Source organism: Astatotilapia calliptera, chromosome 22 (genome assembly GCF_900246225.1).
Source record: "Astatotilapia calliptera chromosome 22, fAstCal1.2, whole genome shotgun sequence".
Taxonomy (NCBI): domain Eukaryota; kingdom Metazoa; phylum Chordata; class Actinopteri; order Cichliformes; family Cichlidae; genus Astatotilapia; species Astatotilapia calliptera.
Window position 1 is genome coordinate 45,021 of NC_039322.1, and position 23,162 is coordinate 68,182.

A 23,162-nucleotide genomic window follows, 5' to 3' on the forward strand; every position below is an offset into this window, starting at 1 on the left:
TGTGTGTGTGTGTGTGTGTGTGTGTGTGTGTGTGTGTGTGTGTTGGGATATTTTTGTCTTAAAATATTTAAGCCTGATCTTTTTAGGGCAAAGTCAGATTTATCAGGTTAAAATTACAAGAAAGGAAAGGAGGAAAAAATAAAAGGCAGAAAAGGAGATAGGAAATGAATGAAACGGATGAGTAAAAGGTGTGAAAAGAAAGCAGAGACCATGTAAAAGAGAAGGAAGGACAGAGAAATCATGAACACGAAGAAAGAAAAAGAAAACCCTCGCCTCAGTTTAGTTTTATCAATATGTGACCAAATTACAGTCAGAGTGCTTCATACTGTAAAGAAAAGAATGATACTGAGAAAGGCTTGAAGAAACAGAAGAAGAAAACGAGGGTCAATGTTTGAGGAGGAAGAAGAGTGAGAGATGAAGCTCTGAAGTTGAAGTCCAGACTGATCAGGTCACGTTTTATTCTTTGTTCTTAATTATTTGTATTTGAAATAATTAATGATAATCATATTGTATATGATTAGGTTAAAGCATGTCTGACATTTTATTCTTCATCAAAGCGCTGCTGTAGCGCTCCTCTGTCGCCAGGTGGTGCCCTCGGGCTCCTTATACCTCGAGTAGGCTCCGGTGCGCGTCCGCGTGGGACAGCGGGTGCACAGAACGAGCGAGAAAGAGCATCTGACTCCAAACGCGCGCGCGCGCAAGGGAGGATGCAGTCTCGGTTCAGACAACAGACGCGGAGCTAAAAAAGACGAAGAAGAACCGGGAGAACCGAGCCAACCCGCCGACACCGGAACCATCGGGACCAGCAGCGGGCTGGGCAGCAGCCGCCGGGCCAAACCTCCTCCCTGTCGGTGTGACTGTGCTGCAAGCCCCGGAGAGGAGGAGGAAGATGAAGAAAAGCAACCAAAGCAGGCGGGTCAGTGAGAGAGAGAGAGCTCAGGATCGATCAGTGTGATCGCTGATCGTTGACTCCGATCGCTGGTGTTTTCTGTCCGTTTGTTTGCGTCACGTGACGCTGCTTTGTGCTTTATTGAAGCTTCATTTTTGTTTAACCTTTATTTAAACACATCTCTGACACAAACTGAGCTGAGACAGGTGATGTGAGGTGAGGGTGGTGCAGTGATGCCTCCACCCTGCTCGGAGCTGCAGCTTCGTTCAGGAAGTTTCTCCTTTTTTTGTTCACAAAGAAAATCTGCGGTTTCAACACCATCAATGACGTCACGATGCCGCCATAGCCATGGCTCTTTCTTTTATTTATGTAGTTATTTTTCTTCTCGCTATTTTTGTTTTCATTTCCTTTCTATTTATGAAGACAATCATTACATGTTTACATCTTTGCCTTGTTTTTATCGTAATTCCTACCTGTGTGCATTTCTCTTATTTGCCAGTATTAGGAATCTGTCAGTATAATTTTATGTGATTGTTTCACACACGTGTTTGAGATTCTTCCCAGTTTAAACGTCTGATGAAAACTGTGTGTAGATCAGGTTCATTCTGCCTCTAATGACCTGTTTGGTATACAGTTTTAGAAAGCTGCAGTGCTCCCATTTTTTCTTTACCTCAGATTTCTTTTTTGTCTCTCGGCCGTTTCGCGTCACCTCTACATTGTTTACTGTTTTTGTTTCCCACCGAGGTCATTTCCTGTTTTTCTGACATAATTTTGTGTCTTCAAATATTACTTGTTTTATATGTCATGTTTATATCTCTCTGGGTAGTTTAATGCCTGGTTTAGTCTCTCTCAGGCCGTTTGCCTGTTTGTGTCTTTGAGCTTGATCCTCTCTGTTGTCTTTATTCTTTGTGGGTCAAATGTTTTCTGTCCTACTCTCATTTGCTTATTGCCTTGCCTCTGTGGGTCTTCCCATCTTTCTTAGATTCTTTTGTTCCTCTTGCATTGTATCTTCATCGGTCTCCGTTGGTCTTTGTGTTTCTCTGAATCCTCCTGTTATCGTTGTGTTGTAGGGTGTTCAGGACTCCGGTCCGCTGCCCGTCCAGCAGCCGGAGAAGGTGGGCTGGATCCGGAAGTTCTGCGGTCGAGGGATTTTCAGGGAGCTGTGGAGGAGTCGGTACATGGTGCTGAGAGGAGACCATCTCTACATCTCAGACAAGGAGGTGAGAACACCAATCAGAGAAACTGGACAGACCCCCTATGGGCTGCTGGTTCCAGTCTGCTGGACAGGCCAGGGAGGACTGTGGGTAGGCTGTGCCAGACGACAGGTTTACCGGGTGCAGCTAATCCGTAGCTCACATCTCTGATCTAGTTTGATATTTTCTCTGTGGTGTGTTGTTCAGATAAAAAGAGCTCAACAGTTAAACAGAGATTGTAGATGCATCATTTACAGATGTTTGCAAGGAGAAACAGGCAGAAGCTGTGAGATGGTCCTAAAGCAGAGTGTTTCTTATTTAAAAGTCATTTTCAGAATTGTAAAACCTTATTGTGGATGTAAGAGCCAAATTATGTGGACAATTTGCATCCAACTCATTGTGTAACATTTTATTTGGTGGTATTTGATGGTTTGGGCCCCAGGAAGACTAGCAACCACTGTTGTGGAAGCTAATGGGGTTCCTTATTAATAAACAAATAAACAATGCAGTAAAAAGACAAAGAAATGTCATGTGAAACAGAGGAAATGGGGATTAATCCAAAGGAAGATGTAAATGTTTGTGGGTTAACGCGTTTGAGGCCGGACCTTGGATTTTCATCAAGTGAGAGGATCTCGGCAGTCCCGCTCTGTTTATTTTCAGCTCTGATGACGCTGAGTCATTTCTAAACAACGGCAAGTCACACAGAGTGATCATGTGACCTCTGATGTCATGTTCTGATTTCAGAAATATGTCCTGAGTGAAGAAGAGACAGACATGATGTTTGTGAACAAACAAGACCTCATCCCACAGAGTGGTTTCATGGCAGCGAGTGCTGTTTTTAATCCTGCCGGCTACACACAGCTGGCAAGGGTCATTTCCAGCTGGGAGGGGTTTCAGGGGCTTCCTGAGGGTATCATCATCTCTGATGTTTCGCCAGAACTCCCTCAAAAGCTGTTTAGGGTTCAAGCAGTAGAAGTGAGCCGCTTTCTCTGAGAGTAGCTCGGCTCTCCTGTAGAGATCAGGTGAAGAGCTCAGTCATTTAAGACTGACTCACTGTACCACTGCTGCTCCTCCACATAGAAAGGAGCCAGTGGAGGACACCTCCCAGGTCAGGTGTTATGGGGCAGATCACAGACACGCTGCAGATATTTCTGTATGGCCCTCAGCTGTCCTAGGAATGCCTCAAGGAGACTGGGAGAGGAAGGTCTGGAAGTCTCTGTCTAAAGTGCTGCCCCCAACAACCAAATAACAGGTAAAAGATGGACATCCCTTATTTTCTCTGTGGTATATGTCCGTATATTCCCTGAACGCAGTGTGGAGGCAGGTGTAAATGTGGCTGCAGCAGGTGTGTTTGGACTAAGAAGTGTTCGCACTGGCCTTATGTAAGCGTCTATTACGCAAGAGCACAGCAAAGATCGTGGACGCTGAGTCAGACTTTGTTCTTGCCAAAACTCTGAGTTTAACTCTCAGGAAGAGGAGGAGGACGATGTCTGTCAGCTCGTGGACACATCAGGACACAGGAAATGCCTCGCAACTGGCTTTGAGCTTCTCTATTTCACAGATAGAAACAAAAAGAAATACAGTAAAGGGAAAAGATGCCTGAGGTCATCAGGATCACACACAAACCTGCCACTCAAAATCCATTCACTCAGTAAAACCAGAGCTCCACCTTCTTATGTACAGTAACCTTGCAGCAGTCATATTATTGGTAATGTAATGTCATCAAAACACTCCAAAAGGCTCCAACAACACAAACACGATCCAGGGTCCAGTTCAGGTGAAGGCTAGCAGACAGCTAACAGCTACAGCCTTCTGTGTCACCATCCACCTGTCAGTCACAGAGGTCACGCCCCCAATAATGCAAACTTTGATGCACGTGAGCCACAGAAGAATGCAAAGAATGCAACACGGTGAGTTATAAACAGGTGTTATGAAGGAATGAGGAAACGTCAAAGGTGCACTCACGTTTCTTAAAAGTACAAAAAATCAGCTGATTCATGGATTTGTGATGTTTTCATCAGGCTGTCGCCTTTATCCCCATCAAAGTCTCTCAGAAAACATTTTTTATATTTTTGCTTGTATTATTAACTGCATCTATCAAACAAGTCAGTTTTTAAAGAACGCAGCTACACCAAGACTACAGTTAACATTTCATTTCACAGTATTACATGAATCCGAAAAGAAGTCAGAGATGACATTCGCTCCCTTTCTTAGTAAAAATTCTGGAAAAGATGGTGGCTGCACAGGTTTATAGACATCTCAGTGGAAATAACTTGTACGAACAGTTTCAGTCTGGCTTCTGTTCATGTCACAGTACAGAAACAGCCCTAGTAAAAATCACCAATGATCTTCTGCTTGCAGCTGACTCTGGACTCATTCTCCTTGACCTTACAGCAGCTTTTGACACTATCTCCCACTGCATCTTTCTTCACAGATTAGTATCTATTGGCATCAATGGTACAGTACTCTCCTGGTTTACCTCGTATCTCTCTGGCCGCTCACAGTTTATTCAATTACTCACTCAAAGATCAGGATCTACTCCAGTTAATTCTGGTGTATCCCAAGGCTCTGTCCTGGGTCCTTTACTTTTTATCATCTATCTCCTACCCCTAGGTAATATTTTCAGGAAGCATAACAATCAAGGTCTGGTTTACTCACAACTTTCTTAAACTTAATGGCAATAAAACAGAATTCATTTTAATAGGCACCAGATCAAAACTGACTAAAGTCCCAACCTTTCATTATCCATTGATAACTCTGATGTCACACCCTGCCCTCAGGTTAAGAGTCCATATTTATCCGATCTTCTCCATACATACTCACCCCCTCGTACACTCCGCTCTTCTTCCTGCTTCCCTTCTGTCTGTTCCACCTGCTCGCCTGACTACTATGGGACTCAGAGCCTTTAGTTCGGATGCACTTCCACCAGATCTCCATACCACAAACTCTCTCACCACTTTTAAATCACGTCTCAAAACCATCTATTCAGAATTGCATACACCTGATCTGTCTTAGTCCATTTTTACCTTGGTCAGCCTTAATACTTTTGTGCTTGTGGGGGTTTTTTTAACCTTAGGAGCTTGGAAAGAAAAGCGTCTGGACTTCTTTAAGTTGATTGAAGAAGTTTCAGCTCTCATCCAAAGAGTGTCGTCTACATACCTGTACCAGTGGCTGGGTACTCTCCCTTTAAAAGAGCCAAGAGCCTTCCTTTCCACTTTCTCCATGTAAAGGTTGGCTACAATAGGTGACACGGGGGAGCCCATGGCACAGCCATGTTTTTGTCCATAGAAACCCTCATTATATTTGAAATATGTAGTGGTAAGGCAGAGGTCGAACAGTGTGCAAATCTGATCGGGGGGTGAAGTTGGTCCTGTCTTCCAAGGAGCTGTGATATATAAGGCGGTCAATGATTTTGTCCTTTTCAAGGTTTTGAAGCCAAGCTATAACTTTCTTTTTGTAGCTGCTTGTGGGTCTTGCTTTAAGGCTTCGTTGGTATTGTTGTCACTGAGGAGAGTAGTGATCTTTGTGTGGTAATCTGTAGTGTTTAGGATCACGGTGCATCTTCCCTTATCAGCTGGTAATATAGTGATGTTGTGGTTTTTGCTCAGGGAAGCGACGGCCTTCTTTTCTTGTATTGTGAGGTTAGACGGAGGGACTTTGGCACTGGAGAGGGTGGCTAAGACTTTCATCCTGATTTGCCTGCTTCTGTTGGCAACCTCAACACTGAAGTTTACCGGAAGCCCACACACACGGACCAGTACCTCCTCTTTGACTCCCATCACCCTCTGGAGCACAAACTTGGAGTAATCAGGACCCTACACCACCGGGCAGAACATGTTCCCTCTAAGCCTGAAGGGAAAAAGAAGGAACACACACATGTAAAGGAAGCACTCAAAACGTGTGGCTATCCTAAATGGGCGTTCTTAAAGTCAGCAAAGAGGCACAGAAAAGAAGACCAGACACCAGCGAGGGAGGATAAGAAGGACAGACGCAACAACATTGTCATCCCCTATGTAGCCGGTGTATCAGAAAAACTCAGGAGAGTTTTCTCCAAGCATGACATCCCGGTGCATTTCAGACCCAGCAACACGCTCAGAGACAAACTGGTTCACCCGAAAGACAAAACGCCAAAACACAAACTTAACAATGTGGTGTTTGCTGTACAGTGCAGCGAGGAATGCTCAGACCTCTACATTGGAGAGACCAAACAGCCACTTCACAAGCGCATGGCACAACACAGAAGAGCCACCTCCACAGGACAAGACTCAGCAGTCCATCTGCATCTAAAGGTCAAAGGTCACTCTTTCGAGGATGTTCACATGTTGGACAGAGGACAGATGGTTTGAAAGAGGAGTGAAAGAAGCATCTATGTCCACTGTGAGCGACCATCTTTGAACAGAGGCGGGGTTTACGACACCAACTCTCTGCCATCTATAATCCAGTTTTGAGATCCTTCCCAGACGCCTTAACGCCCACTCACATCCTGGGCCATCTGACCTCAGGAAATCACATGATAAGGTTGGGCCAGGGTTTCACAATGAGCTCACCCGAAACCCTGGCTGATTGGGACCAACACCCGTTTTCACACCTCGGCTCATGTGATTAGGTAGAGGATCATCAGGGGTCCTTTTGTCCTTCTGTGGGGGGAAACTCCCACTGGGTTTAAATGTGGGACTCCCCACCATGTGACCTTAGAACTGAAGAAGCTTCTCGGATGAGAGGTGAAACGTCTTCAAGCAACTTAAAGAAGTCCAGACGCTTTTCTTTCCAAGCTCCTTAGACTACGATGACCTGGATGACTGAGAACCTTCACAGACATTTTTTTAACCGTATGTCTAAATTTTATTTTGCCATGTTTATTATATTTTATTGCTGCTATTGTTCTTGGGTTATTGTAAGGTGACCTTGAGGGTCTGAAAGGCGCCTATAAATAAAATGTATTATTATTATTAACGTCAATTTTACTTTAACACAAGCATGAAAAGATTATGTCTATTGATCAAATCTCAAAACCTTTTTTAATGCAAGTTTTATATGGATTGTTTTGAATTCAGTGATAAGATAAGAAGAACTTTGTTTATCCCGTTGGAAATTCTTTTGTCAGAGCCATGCTCAGTGCAGCAAGAGAAAGAGAGGAACAGAGGAATAAAGATGTACAATAAGAATTGTAGGATACAGTAGGATAGTGCAAATATAATATCAAAATAACTCAAAGTAACAATATGAATATATCAGGTAAAATAAAATAACATAACTATCAGTGCAGGTGATAAAAAACGTGGCGTAGTATTGTGTAATGAATAAAAAGAGAGTAGCAGTGTGTGATGGGGGATGAAACAAACATTCAGTAACATACAGATAAGTACGAGATTTATTCTGCTGTGAGCAGCAGAGTAATGACTCACGTTAACCCAGAGAGAGAGTGTGTGTGCTTGTGACTTGTTCCATCATTACTCGTCATATTTCATCTTGTTCCTGTTCTTCAGCAGTACGCTAACCCAGAACTTTTTAACGTACATGCCTGAGGGAGGACTCGCTGTGTGTGTGTTTCTGCTCTGTGACAACCATTTTTACTGTTTAACTGTCATTGTTGGGAGTGTTTTGGTTTGTGAGGACATTTCTGTTTTTGGACACACATTATTTTGTTTACACTGATTCTTGTGGACCGTTCAGAAACAGTGTTGGAATTAATCTTTCAATCTATGCTTTTAGTCTGATAGTGATTTCAGCATGAGTTCCTGCCCCAAGTGGTGGAGTTTAAGTATGACGGGGTCTTGTTCACGAGTGACGGGAGAAGGGAGCGGGAGATCAACAGACGGATTGGTGCAGCGGCTGCAGTGATGCGGACGCTGTACCGGTCTGTTGTGGTGAAGAGAGAGCTGAGTGTAAGACCAAAGCTCTCGATTTACCGGTCGATCTACGTCCCTGTCCTCACCTATGGCCACGAGCTGTGGGTAGTGACCAAAAGAACAAGATCGCGGATACAAGCGGTGGAAATGAGCTTCCTCCAAAGGGTGGCTGGCCTCTCCCTTAGAGATCGGGTGAGAAGTTCGGCCATTCGGGAGAGGCTCAGAGTAGAGCCGCTGCTCCTCCACATCAAAAAGAGCCAGCTGAGGTAGTTCGGGCATCTGACCAGGATGCCTCCTGGGCGAGGTTTTCCGGGCATGTCCCACCAGGAGGCCCCGGGGCAGACCCAGGACACGCTGGAGAGATTATATCTCTCGGCTGGCTGGGGAACCCCTTGGTGTTCCCCCGGATAAACTGGAGGAGGTAAAACGGTCAGATGGCCCTTTAATCTCAGGTGTGTTCACAGATCTCAGACAGCAGCTGCTCAGTGTGTTCAGCCAGCTGTTAACAAGCAGTGTGACACACACACACTCCTTTGTCACTGCATCTGTGCTAGCGTGTATGCAGAGCGTTATTAGAGACACACAGAATTCATTCATCTCTAATCTCAGATTATTTTAACTTGCATGCTTCCTCTAAACCAGGGGTGTCCAACTCCAGGCCTCGAGGGCCGGTGTCCTGCAGGTTTTACATGTGTCCTTGATCCAACACAGCTGATTTAAATGGCTAAATGACCTCCTCAACATGTCTTGAAGTTCTCCAGAGGCCTGGCAATGAACTTATCATGTGGTTCAGGTGTGCTGACCCAGGGGACACGGCCCTCGAGGCCTGGAGTTGGACACCCCTGCTGTAAGCTGTCCTGTACACTTATGTTCTTCCATCATGAACCTGCAGAACTGATCGCTGTTATTTGTAAACCATGCTGATGCAGGTGTGTTTTTGTGTTTCAGGTGAAAGATGAACGTAAGGCTCAGGAAGTGTTCGACCTGGCTGATTACGAGCGCTCCGAGGAGCTGAGGAAGGCCAAGAGCCGCAGCAAGAAGAACCACAGCCGCTTCACGGTGCTGCGCTGCAAGCAGCCGGGAAACACCGTGAGTCCACCTGTCCGGCTGTTTACCTGTCGTCTTGAGTGTAACTAACAGAATTACAGAATATGTGTGTCAGTGTTTTTGTCTCGCGCCTCAAGTTTCTGGTTTCATGGAGCATCTGATCCAAAAGTGAAACCTCTGTCCGCGCCCATCTTTTCGTGTCTTGGTGTTCGGAGATTATGCTGTCCTGCTTGACCTCGATGGTGGAGTTCCTCCTACATGTGCCTCAGGATTGGTGGATAAGATTTGAGATGTCCTGCCCCATCTGTGTTCTGCGATTGGCTGAGCTGCATGCTTTTTGTTCCTATTCTGAACAGGTTTAATCTGCAGAATCCAATTAGACTGCCAGAGGATGAGTCAGAGCGGAATAATCCCAGAAACTACTGCAGTTTGTCACGCTCTGCTCTTTCTACTTCTACGATTTGACCTTCAGCTTTAATTTAATAAAACAAGAATCTACATTCTGATTGTATAGAGTCAGGATCAGGGTCATTACCTCAGAGGGTTAAATAAACTTTGTGTGTAAATTTGTGTTGGGCCGCAACAAACACTCTATAAAATTTCTAGATGTGAAAAAATTGATGTTTGAGTTCATTTAGAGATCCTACAACTGGAGGTAGAGTAGATGTATTTGGCTAAGGATGATGAAGACGAAGCTGCCAGGCAGGAGCAAAAGAGCAAGGCCTTAAAGAAGATTCATGGATGTAGTGAAGGAGGACATGCAGAGGATGGTGTGACAGAGGAGGATGCTGGGATAGGAGGAGACTAATGCTGGGCTCACACTGTGCAATTTTTGGCCCATTTTGAGCCGAGTTTTGAGTCGTGCGACCGTTTTGGCGATCGGCCCGATTTTGGCCTTCATTGTGCGTCGTGCATTGTGTAGTATGCGTGGGGTAACGAGAAGCGATTAACACCTCACGACCAGCTCCCGATCATCAGTCGCTTGGTCGCGAGGATTTCAAACCGGTTTGAAATCCTCGCGACCGTCGTGAGGGTGTCACCGCAGTTTCTCACACTGCGCACATGCAAACACAAATGGCAGTGAAAAAGACGGCGCAGCACGGCTGTGCAGCGTGTGATCTGGACACAAGCGATGGAGGTACAACTTGTAGAACTGTGGCAAGCTCATCCGAGCCTTTTCCATGTAGCCTCACAAAATTATCACGACCACAACAACCGTGAAAATAGTTGGATTTACATGCTGCTCAATCACAGCTGCCTGGTCAATGTTTTTCATTAGCAATTTAGCAAAGTTGATGGTGGTGGTGTGTCTGTGTGAGTGAAAGACAGAGAGGAAGAGCGAGCGACCGAATTTCTGTTATAACCTTAATTTTATGGACGCACAGTGTGAGCACTCGGGTCGCATCAGAGCATCGGGCCGTATAGTGTGAGACCTGCATCGTGACCTATGAACTTCTAACCCCTGCGAGTCAATCGTACAGTTTGAGCAAGAGCTGAATCGCGCGACTGAAAAAATCGCACAGTGTCTGCCCAGCATAAGGTAGATCATCCATCGTGGCGCCCACTAAAGCATGGGGTGTCCAGCTCCAGGCCTCGAGTGCCGGTGTCCAGCAGGTTTTAGATCTCACCCCTGAATCAAATGATTACCGGGTAGTTTATTACCAGGCTTGTGGAGAACTTCAAGACATGTTGAGAAGGTCATTTAGCTATTTTAATCAGCTGTGATGGATCAAGGACACATCTAAAACCTGCAGGACACCGGCTCTCGAGGCCTGGAGTTGGACACCTGTGCCCTAAAGAGAGCAGCTGAAACTCATAGAACAACACATAACCTTAAAACTTAAAAGAATGTAAGTACTTCTCAGAGTATGTGTGCTTCTCTAATGGCTTTCTGTAAATGTATCATTTACTTGCTACAACATGGCAAGTTCCAACGTATGGTGGGAGCTATCTGGTGAAGCTAATGTGCCTTAAAGAAAACTCAAATAAAAAGTAAAAAACCCAATAAAATATGGATGTTTCATCAGCTGCAAGACTCAAAAACTGACATTTAAGTTCTTGCACCATTTCAGGGGTAAACTATGTATTTCATATGACATCAGATTGGTAAGAATATTCTTTTTGCAGGCTCCAAACCTCGTGTTTCTGGCTGTGAGCCCTGAGGAGAAAGAATCATGGGTAAACGCCCTCAGCATCGCCATCATCAAAGCGAAGAACAGAGTTTTGGATGAGGTGCGGGCTGCTTTTTTCATGGATTCAAATGTTTTAATAACACCTCGGCCACCTTTTTTAACAGGGTGTTAACTCAGTTTGTCTGCGTACAGGTGACCATTGAGGAGGACAGCACGCTGGTTCATCCCACCAGAGATCGAGCAAAGATCCCTTATGGTCGCCGGCTGCCGACCAAAGGACATCTCATGGCCGTGGTACTGGGAGCCTTTTTTCCATCTGTCTTGTGGTCTGAATGTTAAGATAATGTTATTGCTATTAAAGTCATGTTCTCACTGCAGGCATCCACCTCTTCCCATGGCATGCTGACACTCGACCTGGTGGCCGAAGAGGATGTTTTTTCACACGACTACGATGGCGACTGGAATAACAGCTTTCGGGTCGACCTGCAGGGGGGCGGGTCTTGTGGACAGATTGGAGTAGGTCGTCAGCGAGCTGGAACAGACGTATCAAAGCTGCGGATGACATCCAAGGAGCCCAAAGTGAAGACTAGCAGTCTGCCCAGGGGCAGTGAGCGGTCCTGGGGAAAGCATCTGGAGGCCTCCAAGGTCCACAAGTCTCCACAAATAGAGGTGGGCCCTTCAGATCCACATTAACCTTTTTTTACTTCTGGAAGCATGTGGCTCCAAGTTTTTATTGAATATCTTTGCTAAAATGAGCACTAAATCGCGACACCTACCTGAATAGAATGTTACCTTTCAGGTTCTCCAGGCTCAGTATCGAACGCCACAGCCAGGGAAGAGGTTCAGTATGCAGGGCCGGAGTCGCTGTGCCTCCATGGATGAAGTCCTCTCATCCAGGTATGACCTGGTAATAAACAAAGTTAGGGAGTAAACAGACGCAGAGTTCAGGCTTTCTTCTGCAGAGTATCAGGCTGTCAGGTATTCAGGATACTCAGGAGACGTAGAGTCCATGGTTAAAGTCAGTGTCTGGCCTGCTGGACTCACTACTGCTCAAGTCTGACTGAACCAGTGAAACCCATTTCAGTGTCTTTGACCTTTATGTCTTGAAATTTTGAAACATCACCTTCTCCACTCTTCTGTCACCCTAACCCTCTTCCTTTTCTCTAGACCAGTAATGATTCGCTCAGAGTTCTGCTCTGCTGTTAGGCGATGTCCAGCTGAAGTGGAAGCGGGAGTCGAGGCCTCGGCCCAGCCTTTGGGTCAGATCCAGAGCCTTATTGCCCAGAGGATGCAGCGAGCTCAGGAATTGCTGGAGGAGATGAGACTGCAGGTTTGACTGCTTCATTCATAAATGTATAGATTCGTTTACTGATCATTTTCATGATGTCAACTGGCTTAGGTGGCAATTATTTTTTATAAGATAAATGACAATACTTGTGCTTTGGATTGACACTTTTAGGTCCACCAGGTGGAAGTTCTATTAATCAGACCACAACAAAACCTGAACTATAGCACTGACATTAGTTCACTTTGTCACAGCCGATTGGATTTGCTGCCGGTAGTGGACGTTTGTGGATGTGCAGGATAAGCCATGTAAACAATAAACTTCGCTACCCCTGCAATCAGGCACCACAAATGCCTGACATACCTGTCATCACAAGACTGCTCCAGTTGAGTGAATAACTGGAGCTGGCGGGGCCGTCAGCGTTGGACGACCCCGTGTCACCGCTGAATGCATCGCAGATGCTACATTCTGCTAAAGGTCATGAACACATCCCAACACACTGCCCCAATAGGTTATTAAAGCCTGGCCAATCTGTCCCCAGAATTAAGGGGTGCACAGGATAACTGCAGCCTTTATTGTACAATCAAAACTGCTCCCAACGATCATAGATGTTTACATCTGCGCTGTAACTGCAATCATTTAATCAACCAATTCGCACTACAACCTGGTTTGCCTCTTATCTGTAGTTAATTTAATTTAATTTAATAACTGTACAGCACACTGTTTATAGTAACCATTGTCCTTGATGTAAATATGTAAGAAGACATTGTGTGTTTCTGTGTCCTGTGTACTGTTTGTATGTGTGTCTTTCTGGCTGCTGTTACAACCAAATTTCCCCTTGTGGGACAATTAAAGGATTAAAGGATTATTCTATTCACTGACCTTGCATTTAATTTGCAGTGGCACTATGGGATATTATGTATGTCCTCATACATACACACTTAACCTCCACACACTCAGCCTCCAGCAATGCCCCGGATCGAACCACGGTCTGCAGCCTGTGTCCACTAAGGCTGGCCTTGGTACCTTATCCGTACACTGTATGTCCCTCTCAGACCAAGGGAGGGTGTTGGAGGGCCTGGACACATAACACCCTGCCCACCAACACCACATATCTCTCTGACCTGGTTCAGATCACCATCCCATCTCGGTGTCTCAGATCTTCTTCTTCTCTTTCTCTCTCTGTCCCCTCCCCGTCTTGCCACCATGGGGAGCAGGGCTTTCAGCTGCTCCACGACTCTGGATTCCCTTCCTCCTGATTTAAGAAATATCTCTTCCTTTTCTCTCTTTAAGTCCCAACTCAAAACTCGTTCAAAATAGCTTATCCCATTATTATTATTATTACATACCGCTCTGTCATCCAGCCCCAGGATTGTCCTTAAAAGGGGAGGCATGATTACATGATGAGGTCAGGTGTGTGCGTCAGCCTCCCTGACACCACCCTTCCTCTGTGGCTGAGCTACAAACCACGCTACGCCACAAACAGAATGAACTCTTTGGGATTTCCTTACCTGGATGATTGAGCATACATCAAGTTAGCTTATGGTTATTTTGCAAGCACTAGCAGGACAAATTCTCTTCCTCCGCCCTGTACCCTGTTTCATCTCCATCAAAGATGAGCCCAACCACGGTGGTGTCGTCTGCTGCCAACAGGCTCTGCTGGTCTTTGTAGTTGGTGAGAGCTTGGTTACCTCTTCACACCTGGCAGGGGTTGTTATCAGTGAGGAAGCCCTCTACGCTTCTCCTGTAGGCCTCCTTGTCCTGTTTGATGTCTGTCCTCTGGTAGCGCTGTAAAGAGAACTGTCCCTCAGCCTGAAGGCTGAGTTCTGATCAGAGCCGGGCCTTCAGATTTCGTGCCTTATTAAAGTCCCCAGCAACAATATGGATGCCCTCCGGGTGCTCTCTTTGCTGTTTAGGTGTTGTTGGAGGTGGTTGAGTGGCGAGCTAACGTCAGCATTGCGGGGGGCAGCTGTAAACAATGGTAACTATGACTCTCCGCCCTTTCCCTTACAGGAGTCTTTGTTGTGGTCCCGATGGTGTAGGCTCTGGCCCGATAACTCCACTGAGGCATTAAGGATTTTTGGATGGTGTCAGCACTCAGTTACAATCTGTAGACGACACGGTTGTAGTAAATCTCTGATTGTAGCTGTTTCGTTTGCAAGGGATCTGGCGTTGGTGTTGAAGATGGACAGAAGCGGGGTTTGTAGTGTTGTTTTCACAGCTGGACCTGATAGCCAGCTCTGCTTCTCCACTTTTGTTTCCTCTCCTTGCGCTGTCTGCAACGCTTGGCGCTCCCAACAATAACCCACGGAGCCCTGATGGTCTTGAAACTCAGGTGGAATAATGTCAGTCCAATCCAATGTAAAGGTTCAGGCTGACGCCGATGTCGATTAGTTCCCGACAGCTGAAAGTAATCAGTGCATTGCAGGAAGAAAAAGAGAAATAAACAACACAAAAAGGGTACACAGTAGCTGGGAGCACTGTGCCCCTATACATCAGCACGTGCTGCCATCTTATATGGGTAATGTTGTTTCTGACAGGAGCTGCAGAAGACCAAAGCAGAGCGAGAACGAGAGGGCAGTTCACCTTATCTGAAGGGCATCAACTCTCCTCGACTCCATCACCTCAGGGGCTCAGAGTCACCTCACTCCAGGTCAGTTTTAGCACCTTAATTAATAATTGACATTACTGATTAGTTCACATCAATATTTGTGCTTTGATTTGCAAAGCAGATATATAAAATGTAGATTGCATATCCCAAAATCAAATTCCAAAAAGACTTTTCCCATGATCTGTCTGTTACAGTATGTTTGATGCAGTACCAAACATATTTGTGTTTGTGGTACTGCAGTTTGTAAAGAAGAAAACACAAAGTTCTCAAATGGTTGGAAAGATTAATTTAATACTGATTGTTGAACTTAAAATCAGATTTTTGTCGCCATCTTTAGCAGGTCATCGGGATCTCCGAGGAGCCGGAGCAGCGACTCTCCTCGCCTCAGAGGAAGAGAATCTCCTCGGTCCAAAGCCAAGAAGAATCGGTCCAAAGGAACTGACTCACCTCACTCCAGAGGATCCCATGCAGCCGCTGCTAAAGTCAGCGACTCTCCCAGGCTGAGTGGCTCTCCTCGGTCAAAGAGCACCGATGCAGCTCGATCTCCAAAACTCAAAGGACCATCCGCTGCCTCTCCCAACAAGCAAGGCAGCTCTCCAATACAGAAGCCATCCGACTCGCCTCTGAGCGTCGGACGATCTGACTTCTCTCAGGTTAAAGGATATGGTTCGCCACGAGGCAGTGAGACCGACTCTCCTCATCTAGGGAGCAATGAGGAGTCTCCTCTTCAGAGCCAGAACTCCCCGACCCTGTCCAGATCCTTCGAGTCCTCACAACCAAGAACCCTTGACAGCCACCACCCCTCCCCACTTCCACCAGCCACCCAGCTGTCTGAGGATAACTCGGAGGTGGAGCAGAGGCGTGCCGAGGCTGAGCGGCTCCTGGAAGAGGCTGTGTCCTCGTGGAAGGAGGCGCAGGAGGTCCTGCAGGAGGTGAAGGAGCTCCAGAGCCAGACGCTGCGGCGGCAGCGTAGGAGGACCTATGAGAAGATGGCATCGGCAGCAGCGGCCGCTGGTATACCTGCACCGAGCGGCGCGGCAGAAGAAATGGACACGCTCATCTCGCCGACATCACCAGAGGACAAGGAAGATTCAGAGACACCTGAACGAGGAGTTTGAGTGTTCAGCAGTGACTTCTCGATGGAAGTAGCAGCGTTTCTTCAGCACGCAAACAGAAGCCTGCTTCAAATTCTGTCTCCATGTTTTAATCTGCGGACGGTGCACGTGACCACACAGAGCAGGATTGTTTCTGGGAGGGTTAATGGCTTAATCCTCCACAGTGCACTAAACAGGAAGTATGTGTGTGTGTGGCAGATGTTTGACGCACACGTTTGACGGGGACCCTTTCCCCTTCTCTTCCTCCAATGGTGCTGCATGTTTATCTTCTTTCTCCGTCCTCCTGAAGGCAAAAAGATTTTCTGTTTATCTGTTGAACATTTTTGTTTTGTTTTTTTGAAGAAAACCTTTTCAAGATAAGATGTCAGCGTTTGTACATCAAGAAACTTTTTGAATTAGTCACTGAAGCACACTACGAGCACAGAGGGGAGTCTGCTGGAAGTTTCCCCAGACTTTCACTCCGATAAAACATTCATGTATTTACTAATGTCATTGCTAATCTTCAAAGTTGTTGCTCTCTGCTTTCACTGTAGCAGAGATTCCTGTAAACGTCCTTCCAGCTCTTTTTAACCTCACAGGATTTTTGTAATCTGTGGATTTTTCTCAAAAATCAGGGAGTTTAATGTTAAACAAAGACACGAGAAGCAATAATGACACAAAGTCTTTACCTGTTCATGTGTTGCAGTTTACAAAAAAGAACTCAAACTCTGCATTCTGCAAAAAAAGCGGAAATTTAATTTGCACACTTGAAGCCCAGCAGATGCTGGATAGCATCAACCAATAAACAGCTGACATATTTGTTGTACACAGTGAGACATTTGCTTTAATGAAACATACATGTGACATAGAAAAAGGCTCAATAAAGTCTAATAAACAAACAAACAAAAAGTGTGCCAGCACATCCACCAAATATAAGAAATACGAGCCTTTAATCATCTACACAATAAAGTTACTACTTCAGTATATTTACGTTCCTGTTTATCTCTTTAAATATTAGTGTAGATAATTTACTATTAAAGCTCATAAAGAATTTAGGAATATAATGGAGACTTAAAGATACAAAAATTACATGGAAATTATATAAATCAGCAAAACTAGTTAATTGGAAAACAAGTAGGTAAACAAACCAATGAGAAGGATGAATGAATTTGTTGGTAACAAATGAATAAACAGTGGAACAGACACGTTAATCAAAGGTTAAAAGAAAATACAATTAGTAATGTCAGTTTGTGTTGCCTACATAAAAGATTTATTACATTTAGTGTTTTCAAGGCAATTGATTTGTTACCGTTTATTCATCAGGTTAAGTCCTTTGTAGTTTCTGTCCTCCAAATAAACCCATTTGGGTTTGTTGTTAATCATGTTCTGAATACGAATGTGCTGGCAGCTCAGGCATAAACATGCCCAACATGTGATGCATCTGTTAAATGTGTTTCACTGGCAGAAATACCTTTCTGAGATTGTTTTTGTTCAGCTGCACGATAATAATCGCCCGTTTTTACCAGTTTATCAGTGTAGCGCCAGATCATCAAATATTTACAGGAACTTTAATATACAAAGAAATATTCATAATCTGTACTGTAAACTTTGTTGTGTCACTATGTGCTGAATACTCAGAGACTAATTTCACTTCTACAAAGCTCCACATTTATGCATTTATAAACTTTGAAGCAATGAAAACTGTAACGTTAGCTGCAGCCAAACAGTTCAGTCTCCAGTTAAAGTTTAACGTGTCCTGCTCATCTGCAGCATGACTCCTCACACTGCAGATACACACAACAGCCATTTTATTGGTCAGATGGTGTCATTAAAAATGGCATCAACGGCACAAACGCAGTCGGGAGGTCCAGTTCAGGGACTCAAGTTAGTCTCAAATCACGAGACGCTACAGCATTGGAGATTTTTATACCAGACTTTCACTTTAAGGTCCTGTCTCTTTGAACAGCCCCCAAAACCCCTGCAGAGGTGCAGCTCCCAGGGCACAGAGCTTTACCTCATAGTCAAAGGTTTACGTGAAATTCAAACTTGTACTTCCTCTGTAGGTTCTGGTACTGAAAGCTTGACAGCTTGATTTGTGGTTCCTGTTGAACAGATTTTATTTCTCTTGATCTTTTTGCACATTTGAGCACTGAAAGACTACATCACGCCAGAAATCTTTGGACTATGAGAAAAGATTCTGATGTAGTTTGAATGACTGCACCTTGTTCCTTCACGTTTGTTAAATTATGGAATACATTATTTAAATGTTCTTTTTCTGATGTAAATCTGTATGGTAATGTTTTTGAATCATTGTAAACAGCATTGCTTTCGAGGTAAATGGCACCAAACGAACACTGATGATTTTCTTGTGGGGAGCATCCAGGGCTCGTCTTCACATGCAAACTACAAATAAGCTAAACTGGTGGAGGGATGAGAGTGTTCACCAGACTCTGTTCATCTCTTTTGTGTTTACAGACAGCAGGAAGTATCCTGTCAACATGTCAGCTCTTTATGATTTAGTGCTTTTGGACCATTAAAGCTTCCATACTTTTAGGCTGACATCATCATACTGTCCACATTTATTCATAGACATCGCGCTCAGCTCCAGGTGTGTGCGCTTTATGGTCATGAATTTCATAGACAGCTGTGGATTTCATATTTTTAGGTCTTTTTGTATCGAGGGTAGAAACAGTGTTACACCCCGGCCTAGGCAACCGGAGTGCAACACGAAAAAAAGTAAAAATAAAGAAAAAAAAACACACAAAAAAAAACCCCACTAAGGCTCTCCACCAAAATCCCGAAACGAAAGTATTTACAACAAACTATTTATTTACAACAAGACGTCAAACTATTTACAACGCGGGGGAGATCGCGAACATGACCAACTGACACACAGGGCTTAAATACATAGAAGGAGCAATCAGGGAATGGACCACAGGAGGGAAACACAGCTGGGGCAAATTAGACCTGACGAGACAAGGAAACGTAAACTGAACACACTAAGATAACAACAGACTTTCAAAGTAAAACAGGAAACACATAACAGTCACGCAAAAACAAAACACTGACAACACCGAAACGTAACATTTCCCCCCACCCAAAAATCAAACATGTAACCCCAAGTGAAATGTTTGATCAAAAGCGGATGAAGGCTGGTGGAGGCTGGAGCGGTCCCACGGACCCTCCAGCAGACGACGAAGGCTGGAGCGGTCCCCCGGACCCTCCAGCGAAGACGGATGAAGTCTGGAGCGGTGCCTCGGACCCTCCAGCGAAGGCGGACGAAGGCTGAAGCGGTCCCTCCAACGAAGACGGACGAAGGCTGATGAAGGCTGGAGCGGTCCCACTGACCCTCCAGCAGACGACGAAGGCTGGAGCGGTCCCTCGGACCCTCCAGCGAACACAAACGAAGGCTGACGAAGGCTAGAGCGGTCCCACTGACCCTCCAGCAGACGAAGGCCGGAGCGGTCCCTCGGACCCTCCAGCAAAGACAAACGAAGGCTGGAGCGGTTCCCCGGACCCTCCAGCGAAGGCGGATGAAGGCTGGAGCAGTCCCTCGGACCCTCCAGCAGACGACGAAGGCCGGGACGGTCCCTCGGACCCTCCAGCGAAGGCGGATGAAGGCTGGACCGGCCCTCGGACCCTCCAGCGAAGACAGACGGCTGAAGCGGTCCCTCCCTCGGACCCTCCAGCGACGGCGGACGGCTGAAGCGGTCCCCGGGCCCTCCAGCGAAGACAGACGGAGGCCGAAGCGGCCCTCGGACCCTCCAGCGATTGGACGAGCCCCCATATGTTACACCCCGGCCTAGGCAACCGGGGTGCAACGCAGAAAAATAAAAAAAAGGAAAATAAAAATAATCCCAAAACGAGATTTAAAGCAAAACACCACATTTATTTACATCACCAAACACCAGACGTCAAACTATTTACAACGGGGGGGAGATCGCGACCATGACATACAGAAACACAAGGCTTAAATACATAGAAGGAGCAATCAGGGAATGGACCACAGGAGGGAAACACAGCTGGGGCAAATTAGAACTGACGAGACAGGGAAAAATGTAATCTGAACACACTAAGATAACACAGACTTTCAAAGTAAAACAGGAAACACATGACAGTTTGGTAAAAAACAAAACACTGACAACACCGAAACGTAACATTTCCCCCCACCCAAAAATCAAACATGTAACCCCAAGTGAAATGTTTGATCAAACAAACGAAGGCTGAAACGAAGGCAGACGAAGCTGATGGAGGCTGGAGCGGTCCCACTGACCCTCCAGCAGACGACGAAGGCTGGAGCGGTCCCTCGGACCCTCCAGCGAAGGCGGATGAAGGCTGGAGCGGTCCCACGGACCCTCCAGCGACGACAAAGGCTGGGGCGGTCCCACGGACCCTCCCCCCAGCGAAGGCGGATGAAGGCAGACGAAGCTGATGGAGGCTGGAGCGGTCCCACGGACCCTCCAGCAGACGACGAAGGCTGGTGCGGTCCCCCGGACCCTCCAGCAGAGGCGGATGAAGGCTGGAGCGGTCCCTCGGACGCTCCAGCGAAGGCGGATGAGCAGCTCACTAGCTGCACACACGGACACGCAGCCCACCAGCTGCACACACGGACACGCAGCCCACCAGCTGCACACACGGACACGCAGCCCACCAGCTGCACATACGGACACGCAGCCCACCAGCTGCACACACGGACACGCAGCCCACCAGCTGCAGAAGGCTGGAGCGGTCCCTCGGATCCTCCAGCGAAGACAGACGGAGACTGAAGCGGTCCTCGGACCCTCCAGCGAAGACAGAAGGCCGAAGCTGTCCCTCCTTCGGACCCTCCAGCGATCCCGGACGAGCCCCCATATGTTACACCCCGGCCTAGGCAACCGGAGTGCAACACGAAAAAAAGTAAAAATAAAGAAAAAAAAACACACAAAAAAAAACCCCACTAAGGCTCTCCACCAAAATCCCGAAACGAAAGTATTTACAACAAACTATTTATTTACAACAAGACGTCAAACTATTTACAACGCGGGGGAGATCGCGAACATGACCAACTGACACACAGGGCTTAAATACATAGAAGGAGCAATCAGGGAATGGACCACAGGAGGGAAACACAGCTGGGGCAAATTAGACCTGACGAGACAAGGAAACGTAAACTGAACACACTAAGATAACAACAGACTTTCAAAGTAAAACAGGAAACACATAACAGTCACGCAAAAACAAAACACTGACAACACCGAAACGTAACAACAGCCAAATTCAGAAATATACATATATATTAGGGGTGCAACGATACACAAAATTCACGGTTTGGTTCGATACTTTGGTGTCACAGTTCGATATTCTTTCGATACAAAAAAAAAATGTTCATGCCTTTTTAATTTGTCATTTATTAAAATTATAAATATATATTTTAACTCAAAAGTACAGTTTTTAAATTTAATGTTGCTGAAACAAAAAAGTAATAAAAATAAATAAATATATCTCAGGGCTCGCAAAATTTCAAAATCCCTGGTAGCCCTTCGGGGAGGAACTCTTCAGTTTTTGGTAGCCTAAAATAAATTTAAGTAACCTGAATAAAAAAAGAGAGCAATTTTTTGATTGATGTTTTGTTTCCTGTTTTGTTTCCTTTACAATATTATACTTTAATGTATAATATTGTAAAGGAAACAAAACATTAATCAAAAAATTGTTGAAAAACAAATTACAACATTGTATAAAAATTACAATCATCAACTCAAATACTTTGTTCTAATTGAACAGAAATTTCTATGAACTTGTAAGAACTGTGTAGGACATGAATCAGTCTGTGTCAGATCCTGAATCTGAAATTTCCACTGAAGTCACGGGTAAGAGGCAAGTGGAACCAAGATCGAGGACATTTGCTTTTTGAAGTTTGCAAAGACTGCTAAATTTTGCCAGTGGTAGTTCACTCTTTGCAACATAGTAGCTGTTCTAAACAGATTTTCAGGTTTATTTTTAGTATGTTATTTGCAATTGGTGTTTGTTCTGGGAAAGATATTGCAGACCGAGCAATAATGCATTTCTTGCATTTCTCATGGGTTCTAATGGGGGCCTTTCTTAAAATGACTGGTCCCAGTAACAAAGGCGCTTGTCGACTCAGAAATCGAGGGAAAACCAACAACACACCCGGCAGAACATTATGTTATTTACACAGGTGCACATAAGTGGTCCGCATGTGCGCATTCGCTGTCAAAATAAAAGACGCGCACCAGATAAGAAGTTGCAGCGCGCGTTTGCGTCCATATAAAAGGCACTGTTTTTGTCCGCTAGAGTGGGATTTTCACGGCACATTCTGCACCACATCTCTGTGCGTTCATCATTTGTTTGAAGCCAGCTCACCTCCTGCAAACACTTTTCCGAGAATACGTGCTTCTTTTGTGGTTCGGACTCCTGACATTTCTTTGGAGGTGGAGGAACATCACAGTAATTGCTTAAAGGAGCTTCTTCGGCATCTTTAAGAGTTCTAAACAAATGTCTGTTCTCCTCCAGAAAATCTTATGTACGCAAACACGCGTTGCAACTTCTTATCTGGTGCACGTTTTTTATTTTGACAGCGAATGCGCACCTGCGCACCACTTATGTGCAGCCCTGGTTATTTAGCTCGTCATATTGCAGCCACAGAAATTCTTTTGTCCATGAAACCATAAAGCTGCACTTTCTTTTTGCCTTATAGTCTGATTTGTCATAACTTTTCCGTTTTAGCTTACTATGCAAACTTGTCATGTTTGCATAGTAAGCTAACGATTGATAAGACAATGTCAGAGGAATTGGTGCTCAAATTATCATCACTCACCAATCAGTGCTGTCGCTCTCTATACACAGTTCGCACGATTGCAAAGTGAAAGCAAAAAACAAGCGCAAATTCAAACGCGATTTCAATGTCACATATTGACAGTGGCTCACCGATGCCAATGACATAATTACCCAGCTACATTTCCGAAAGAATGCAAAAGCATTGACATACCTGTATATTTTTCCTTCCTACAATAGGCCGACGGGCAGGGCAGAGATAGATTTTGGTAGCTGGACTGGAAAAATCGC

At 45.4% G+C, this 23,162-nt stretch overlaps 1 protein-coding gene across 2 annotated transcripts; it reads left to right on the forward strand.

Moving 5' to 3' along the window:
- The first annotated feature begins 17 nt into the window (after nt 1-17).
- Nucleotides 18-18,786, forward strand: LOC113014713 (pleckstrin homology domain-containing family O member 1-A-like). 2 transcript variants are annotated; one of them, XM_026156419.1, is made up of 10 exons: nt 18-916; nt 1,960-2,109; nt 8,880-9,020; nt 11,106-11,210; nt 11,303-11,404; nt 11,489-11,779; nt 11,910-12,007; nt 12,278-12,440; nt 14,936-15,048; nt 15,344-18,786. In XM_026156419.1, exons 1-10 carry the CDS (start codon nt 890-892, stop codon nt 16,122-16,124), a joined length of 1,971 nt encoding a protein of 656 aa, XP_026012204.1. In that variant the 5' UTR covers nt 18-889; the 3' UTR covers nt 16,125-18,786. The 2 variants fall into 2 exon arrangements, with proteins under 2 accessions (XP_026012204.1, XP_026012205.1); XM_026156420.1 differs by having other exon boundaries at nt 15,347-18,786.
- The last annotated feature ends 4,376 nt before the right edge of the window (nt 18,787-23,162 follow it).